The sequence below is a fragment of the Mixophyes fleayi genome, chromosome 4 (genome assembly GCF_038048845.1).
Source record: "Mixophyes fleayi isolate aMixFle1 chromosome 4, aMixFle1.hap1, whole genome shotgun sequence".
NCBI lineage: Eukaryota > Metazoa > Chordata > Amphibia > Anura > Limnodynastidae > Mixophyes > Mixophyes fleayi.
In genome coordinates this window covers 79221485-79230164 of record NC_134405.1, presented here as the reverse complement: position 1 = coordinate 79230164, position 8680 = coordinate 79221485, and the positions used below count along the sequence as shown (strand labels likewise).

General features: G+C 41.8%; 1 protein-coding gene across 2 annotated transcripts in view; it reads right to left on the bottom strand.

Moving 5' to 3' along the window:
• Positions 1-540: 540 nt before the first annotated feature.
• UACA (uveal autoantigen with coiled-coil domains and ankyrin repeats) overlaps positions 541-8680 on the bottom strand; it is a 41618-nt gene continuing 33478 nt past the window's right edge. For both annotated transcript variants that reach the window (XM_075207532.1, XM_075207533.1), the window contains exons 13-19: positions 8566-8664; positions 6993-7029; positions 6859-6911; positions 3775-6540; positions 3117-3236; positions 2749-2814; positions 541-2415 (exon numbers count right to left, since the gene is read on the bottom strand). In XM_075207532.1, coding sequence (XP_075063633.1) covers positions 2344-2415; positions 2749-2814; positions 3117-3236; positions 3775-6540; positions 6859-6911; positions 6993-7029; positions 8566-8664 — 3213 coding nt within the window. In that variant the 3' untranslated portion in view covers positions 541-2343. The remainder of the gene's footprint in view (positions 2416-2748; positions 2815-3116; positions 3237-3774; positions 6541-6858; positions 6912-6992; positions 7030-8565; positions 8665-8680) is intronic.

Genomic DNA, 8680 nt, shown 5'->3' with positions numbered 1-8680 from the left:
CTACACCAATATATTTGAGGGTCTTATTAACCATATGTTTATTTTAGTAGAATGCAGGACAGCTTGGGCCAAGACTGTTACACAGATAAATAAATCGATGTACTTCAGCAGATACCAGAAATATTCACAAACATATATAGGATACTTCTAAGGGCTTATCAGTGAAGATAGGAGACAAAACTAAGCTTGGCGGAAGATGTATTTCCTATAGATAGCAAACTTCCCGCCTGAAAGCCCTTTGAAGGTCCTTATAAGCAAATGGGTAAATGCCAAATACAAAATGTCTAACATCTATGTTATGGGAATATTTTCGTATAGGATTGTGAATGTTAAATAACACATTGTCATATTTGATTAAAAAATGTAATTTTAGTGGCCATTTAAATTCTACATGAAAGTAAATACTGTGCTTTCTATACAAGTAAGGCTTACGCTAAATTCAGAGGAATTTATTTCTTTACGTGTATATGATATACTAACAAAACCAGTCTGTGAACACATTCTGCAATAAATGCACAAAGAGAAAAGAAAGTAACACAATTTTGCTCACAATATATATTTATTGTAATTTATATTAATCCAGTTCAGAATCTGTGGACACACAGCCCCTTACCCTGTAGTATGATATAACGCAAAGGAGTGCAAACACTCACAGCTATGAATTTGCCCAAATGATACAAAAGACACTCCAAATGCTAATGTCATTGTGTAAAGATGTATGCAACAAATGACAATGTTATTACCTAGGACAAGAAAGCAAATCGGTACAGATACCAAACATATAGGACTACAGGAATATTATATAGAGTTCTGCCACCTGTAGGACTATATTCTACGTAATTAGCTCACATGGAACAGGTTTCAGACCAGCTGATCAATTCCACAGAATAGGTAAGTGAATCAAAATATCCATACAAAATATATATATATTTATAAATATAGATCTCTATCTATGTACTGGGAGTGTAAACTTGTATTGGAAAGTGTAAACGGATATAAAAGACAATCTAAAGTCTCCTAAAAAATAAAATAAAAAGTGGTTTCTGAACATTGCCAACCGAGTCCGCGACTTTGGTGACATAAGGTTAATTGGATGAGGACGCTGCATTTTATGTTAGTCTTTTTTGCTTTATAATCCCCTTTTCTCAGGACTCCATGATTATACCAATTACCCTATGGTTCATTGCTTCCCACTCAAGATGTTTCTTTCTCTACAGTATTGGCACAGACAGATGACAATCATAAGATTGATGGATTCACTAATTCAACACAGTCAGCCTACTCCCTCAAAACCTGAATTGGTTGAAACACTCCTATCTAACCACAAGATATTCCATATCAATTGTCACAGGCAAGAGCTCTGTTGGGCCCAGAAGCAATGTGGTAGGGCCCTGGGCCCCCAAATCCATCAGCTAGCCTATGAACAAAATAACCACCAAAACCTTGTAACACCAAGACATGGACCTAACTGGCACATCACGGATGATAAAGTGAACATCACTTTTCAACCAATAAACAGCCAGCAGAGACCATGATCGACCATGAAAAAACAAAGTAGCTCAACCATTCAGACAATAAATGAGAATCCGGCCAAGACACTTGACTCCCTACTAACCAACTAGACAAGACGCCCCACTGACTTAAATAATTAAAGTCAATAAAAACCAAGTATGCTGGTTTCCTGAAAGCCTTTCAACAGAAACCTCCATTTTTTTATTTCATAGGTCCCTTTTTCTGTTCAGTTTCTGTTCTAATACAGGTCACCTTCATCCCATCAGTGTATAACAACATACCCATAGCCTTGTATTTTCTATGAAGACCAGCCAAACACATAACAAATCCACCAAACATTCCCCTTTCCACATTCTTGTACTTTCTACACCATCCGCCCACGTCCAGTCTTCCCTTCTCCTCCTCAATACCACTCCTTTACACCTCCATCACATCTCCCCCATATCTCATGATTACTGCTTCATCACTTGCTTTTCTTTCTCCACATCCATGTTACATCTCCTCTTTTCGATTCACTTTGCTTAACCACCTACCTCAAAGGTAACTTTCTTAGTACTCTCACAAAACCCAACGATCACGTTCCCCCATTTAATATCACAATTCCCTTTAGGCTCTCTTCATAGGTCACCCTTTCTTTTTCCATTCTTATTGACTTCGTCCTCGCCAGTGTCTATCACATTTCACACTTCTTCACAAAGTGTGTCTTAGGTTTGGGTGTATGTATTGTAGAGTTTACATAGTATGTAATGGTCTATGCCATTGCTGGCATAGTGCTGTAATAGTTGAATCGCCCATTACCCCACCGGTTTACATATTCTGCTGCACTGAAATTCAGCAGACAAGTTCTTGCCGCATGTGGATAATCTGTAACAATGCATCTTGTACATCTGCATCCATGTGGCCCTGTGAAGAGACACACATTACATTAGATAAGCTTATATTTGTCAGAAACCTCAATGACTCCGCTTTCTTCACTGTACAGAGCGTAATTACCCAGACTGTAAGAGTCATGTGTGTAGTCCCAAGTACAAATCTTAGTTTAATTACATTTCCCTTGGCATCAAAATATACAACTATAGCTTATTGTGTATGTACACATTTCTATTCATATCTGATTTGTTTCGGACCTGATCAAAAGTGCTTTTTCCCCTGTAGTACAGAAGAGGATACTCAGCACTGCATGCCCTACTATTTGTCAAAGATATTGTGAGAAACATACAAAGATTGTCTTCTTACCTGCACAGCACTCAGCAGGTGTGAGCGATAAATGGAGATGATCTCCTGGTGTCTGCGATGCGTCTCCTGTGAAAAAGCAAAAAGCGAGGATTGAGGATTATGCTGTACACAACGCTGACCTGATGTCACCATGTGGAGCTGTAGAAGTGGAGTCCATTTGTTTACATAACAAAGCAATCAATGTAACTGTACACAGAAAGCAAGATGCAGAAGTGTCTTATGGAGGTTCTAAAAGAATTATGGAGGTTCTAAATCAGAGCTCATGTCAAGAGGCAGGACTGGCCTGTATGTGGTCAGCCTAAAAGAGGTCTCCAAGTACATTTCTTGCCCATGGTGAAGTTATAAAGGAGTCATATTTCAGTACTTACATCCAATTGGCACTGTAGTGATTTGATCCTATTCTGTAGGACCTCTGTCGATTGGCTCTTCCCGGGAAGCTGGGACAAAGTCCGCTTCAGCCTGTCTACATCATTAAGAAGAACACGGATCTTGCCAGAGGAGAAAGGAAATAAATGAGACCCATGTTGTAGGTGAAGACCCCCCCCCCCCCCCAAAAAAAAATGGAAAAAAACCCCCCAACAACCCAGCATTATAAAGTGCATAGGTTAAAAGATTTCAAATGAAAGAAGAACAAGTTAGAAGCATGAACCGATTGCTTCGACATTACACACTTCCGGATATCAGTTTAAGAAGAGCCTAACATGACTATTTGAATCATGACACTACCTGACACGAGTCCCTGTCCTCACTTACAGGTCACTTACGTCTACAAGATCAGCACAGGTATCCTGAAATACTACGTGCTGCTGTGCACAATGATATAATTGGCCAAGTCTATTATAGCCCCACTCAGGGACATAAGGGACAACTGACAGGTGAAGATTGATAACAAAAGCGTGTCCAGGCCCTAGTGAATAAAACGGGAGCGATAGCAGAACACAAACTGGTAAATATTAGCTCAGACCGGCACAAGACATAAGATTATTATTATTATTACTGCATATAAAGTTGTATTTTTCAGCTCACCTGCTTTTCTTTGCTTTCCAAGTCTCTGGATGATCGCTGAACAGTTTCCTGCAGTTCCTCTATGGTAGACAGCGACTGTTTATGCCTCCCCATGAGTTGCGTGATCTCTTGTTCTTGACTGTTGCTCTTCTGCCTCAGTTTCTCACTTTGCTTCAGAGCCTCTTGCATGTCTTGTGTCACTTGTTTGCTGTCCTCTAAATACCTATTGCTGGTCTCCTCCAGCTGAGCCACTCGCTCTTCTAGAGCCGTCCGTACTGCACTGAAGTCTAATTTTTTCTTTTCTCCAATACTCTGCAGTTCCTCTAGATTTTCCTGTGCCCTATTCAGTTCCTCTCGGAGTCTATGAATTTCCTTTTCCGCTACATGCAAAGCCTCCTCTTTTTCCCTCAATATCTTTAGTGTAGCAGCCTCTCTTCTTTCCCAAGCATCCTTTTCCTCTGCATGCTGTGTGCTAAGGACCGCACAACCTTTCTGCTTCTCCAGCTCCTGTTGCAAGTTCTGAACACTCTCCTGCATCTTCTCACTCATATTAACCTGGACCTTCAGCTCAGCCTCTAAAGAAGCTTTAGTGTTCTTCAGTGTGGTCTTCAACTCATTGTGATTTTCTATGGGGATGTATTGACTGTTGAGACATTCCTGCAGTTCCTTCAAATTCTGAGTGGTCTGGAGATTCTCTTCCTGCAACACATGGTGTTTATCATTGGCCTCTACCTGCAACCTCTGCATGCAGCCGCGCAGTTCCTCCAATTCTTTAAGCATTGAACCCTCTTCCCGCTTTCGAGATGAGTGTTCTTCAAGAAGGCTATGCTCTGCAATCTCCAGTTTTTCCTTAAGGTTTAGAGTTTCCTGCTGCTCCTTTAAAAGACTGTCTTGTGTCTCTTGAGTTATACGACACTGTTTCTGTAACTCAGATTCCATTTCTTTCCGTATTGCCTGGAAGTTGTTTTCCTTCTCTTCCATGCTGGCAAGCGGAGCATATTTTTCAGTGATACAGCGTTGTAGTGTGTCTAGTTCTGCTCTCTGTTCTTTGACAGCTGCCTGTAGTCTCTGCACCTCCTCTTTTTCACTCTGATAATTGGCATGTGCCTTTATGTACTCTTGTTTCATCTGTTCTTCACATTTCTGCAGCTCTGACACTTTCTCCTCATGTTCCTTCTGCGTCACATAGTCAGAACACATCTGTTGTCTCAATTTCTGCAACTGTGATTGCAATTCTACATGTGTGGTAGCTTCTTTAGTTATTTGATGTTGCAACTCTGCATTTATTGCAGCCTCGCTCTTCAGCCTCTCTTGCAAGCCTGCCTCTTTTGCCACCCCACTCTTCAGCAGCGTCTGCAACTCTGATTTTAGCGCCATCTCCCTGTCCAGCTGAGCTTGCAGGGCTGCTCGCTTAGTAACCTCTCTCTGCAGCTCTGTCCGTATCTCAGTCAGGTCTTTTGTCTCACTCTCCAGTTGCTTCCTGATCAGGGCTAGCTCAGCTTTAGCTTTCTCCAACTCTGTGGTCAGTGCGGCAGAGGCTTGCAGATGTGTCGTCAGCGGTATGTGGTTTTCCCGCAGACTGGCATTTTCTGATAGGAGAGAGTTTGCTGTGTTTGCCTCCTCTTCACATTTCTGCGACACATCTGCCAACTGCTTCTCCAGTTGTACGATCCTTAACTGCATATCTTTAATATCTTTTTCATGCTCCTGTCGAGGAGTGGAGGATGCTTGGAGAAGCATCATACCCTCCTTTAGTGTCTTCTTCTCCACCAGTAACTTGCCCTGCTCCAGCTCAGCCTTCCTGTGATTCTGCTCCGACTCTGCTAATTTTTGGCTTAGTTGAGCAATGGTCTCCTCGCAGGCTCTCTTGGTTTCTGCATGCAGCTGTGCTGGGACATGACTACTTCTCATCTGCCCCTTTAACTCCTCAATCTGACGCTGCAGCAGGACTTTCTCCGCCTGCAGCTTCTCCTTTTCCCGAGTAAGAATACTGCTTTTTACTTTAATTTCATCAAATTCCTTTTTAAGTGTGTCCCACTTTGCATCTGACCTTTTCTTCTCTCTGTCTGCAGTTTCCAGTTCATCCTTAAGTCGTCTCAACGCCTGCTCTGCCTCTTCCAGACTCCGCGACTTCTCATTCACCTGATTGGTCAAAAGACATCTCATGTTCTCAAACTTTTCTGTTGTGACAGCGAGAGCCAGATGCTCTCCAGTCTCCTGGGCCCTTCGTTCTGCTCGCTCCTTCTCCTCCTCGCACACTGCTAGCTCATCCTGCATGCGACGGCTCTCCTTGCGCAAACGTACATCCTCTCTGCGCAGTTCCTGTACCAGCAGCTCATTATGACGCAGCTGGTTACGCAGCTTTCCAACTTCGGCAGATGCTCCTTCATATTTCCCCTTTATCTCCCTCAGTTGCTCCTGCAGATCCTCTGCACGGGAGCTGCCGCTCAACGCTTCCTGTGTCAGGTGATCTTTGAGTGCCAGGAAATGTGACTGCATCTGCTTCACTTTACCCTCCGAGTCTAGCATGCGTTTCTGCACATCGCGCAGAGCTTCTTCCAGCTGTCTGATCTGCTGGTCTGACTCCAGTTTGCTCCGATCTCTCTCAGAGACCAGTGCCAAACACTCAGAAGATCTCCTGGACAGCTCCTGCTGAAGCCTCAGAGCTTCTTCCCTGGCCACCTCATAGTACCTGCGAACTGCTTCCATCTCTTGCCGCTGATCAGCGTTCTCCCCAGGAAGCTCCAAAGGACGCAGCTGAGACCTGGCCGGCAGGTTAGCTGCAAGCTGTAGGGAGAGGTAGAAAGAATAAAACTACACAATCATCATACTCAAAAGTACAAAAGGTAACTACAGGTCTAAAACAACTGTAAATCAAAACAGATTCAACTTGAAAGATAAATAGAAATGGCATCTGAAATGAAAGACGAAAATACTCAAGTATAAAAGTTTCAAATGAAGCTTTCCCTACAACAATTTGGAAACTCGATTGCAAAACCGAGTTTTACGTCCAAAATTACCACTTGAGGGCGCCACATACAGCAGAACAGACACAACAAAAACACTTGCAGCTATGGCACATTCCTTTCCTCCCACACCCCGTACCTGTGGATCGACACTAAGAACAAGATTTTGCTTCATTACAATGTCTTCTTTACCTAGAAGCAAAATATAGACTCAGAATTCTCCTAACAACTGCTGTAATGTCAGTATTGTGGCATACATAGACTCATACTCACCAGTACTAAATGGGCTGCTTGGAGCGGAGTGATTCTTCTGTTTGAAAACAAAGTGTGACACAGATTTACCCTGGTGTGCAGTGGATAAAGTTATGCTATCGTTTGCAGTTAATGGTTCTGATAAGATATTGTAAGCCTGAATCAGCAAGAAATTGCCTTTTGTATATACTACACACTGTGTTTGTCTGTAACCAGATTCTGTTTTTTGCTGGTCATATATGCAGCTCTGTATTTAAAAAGACGAACTGGTCAGATTCATGATTTGAGGTGTTTTACACGACACGTTCCTGCACTAGTTTGACAAGAGTCTTATATTACTACTCTGTGCTGTCGGGGAACCCTGCGCCATCCACTATCCAACTCCCAGTCTGTACCTTCTGTGACGCCATTGACCTGCCCACTCTCCATTGCCCTGTCACATGCAGTCGCTACCCCCCACCAGATGAGCTCACACATTTACTACTGCTGTGAACATTGCAATGCTCCTATTGGTTAGAGAGTGTTCTAGCCCCACCCACATCAAAACATGGAGACACCCTGGATGAGAAGGATGCTCAGACCCTGGTAAAAAAGTGCCTCAATATACTTTTTTTTTTTTTTGCAATAACTTTTTATTGAAAAAAAATTAAATAAAAAAAAATGTATAAATATACAGAAATATAAATAAAGGGCAATCCAACAAATCGTCATGTAATATTAATTTTAGGAGAGTTTAGCAAAATCAATTCTCACAAAATCCAGTAAATAGAGAACAAGTTTTAGATTCCAACCTTAGATCATCTTATCTTGCCAAGTATGACAAACATGGGATTAAGTTCCCTAGTTAGTTAAACATTGAGTGTTTAAAAAAAATAAACTAAATATAATTAAACCTTACGAACAAGATCAAAATCCTAGTCTTCAATTATTACTAGATACTAGCTATGGGGTAAATGGAGCAGACAGAAAAGAAAGCCAATTCCCACCAAGAAGCTCCACAGAAGGAGACTATTTGGATAAGGCAGAATACTCAATATACTTTTAAAGCAATGTGATATGAATAAACTAACCACATGATTTTAAGACTTGCAACCACCCAACAGTCCCTTGCGTTCAATGCCATCTTATTGACGCAAGCTCACTATTAACCACGCAATCCTTACATCAGAATCTTGCGCATGCTCACTGCTGCTACTAAAAACGTTCCGTACACGACCAATTCTGCTCCAAGACACAGGAGGTCCCAGATCAGAATGGGATACAGATTGCCCCAGATGATTCTTGTATTCTGTGATCAGCAGAGTGAGACCATTTACATACAATAAGCAGGAAACTAAACTCACTTCAGGTCAAAAAGTTTGAAGATAAAATAAAACAAAACATAATTATATTAAAATACTTCCACAGATTATCCAATTGTGACAGCTTTTCAGACCTCACTGAAAAATATTGCTCATTTTTAAAGTGATTTTGCCCTTTACTCTACTTCTAAACCAAGATAAGTCCCTTTCTTCTCCATTTCTTACACCATTCCACTCCCCGCCCCCGAATCTCTACATTTCTGCATCCTTTCGCCCCCATATCTCATTCTTACCTCATAATACCTCACTTTTCCTCGCAGGTTCTCCATAGTCCTCAGACTCTCTTCCAATTCTTTTTCTTTTGCTTCCAGCAACGATTTCAGCTCCTCCTTCTGTGATTGAACAATA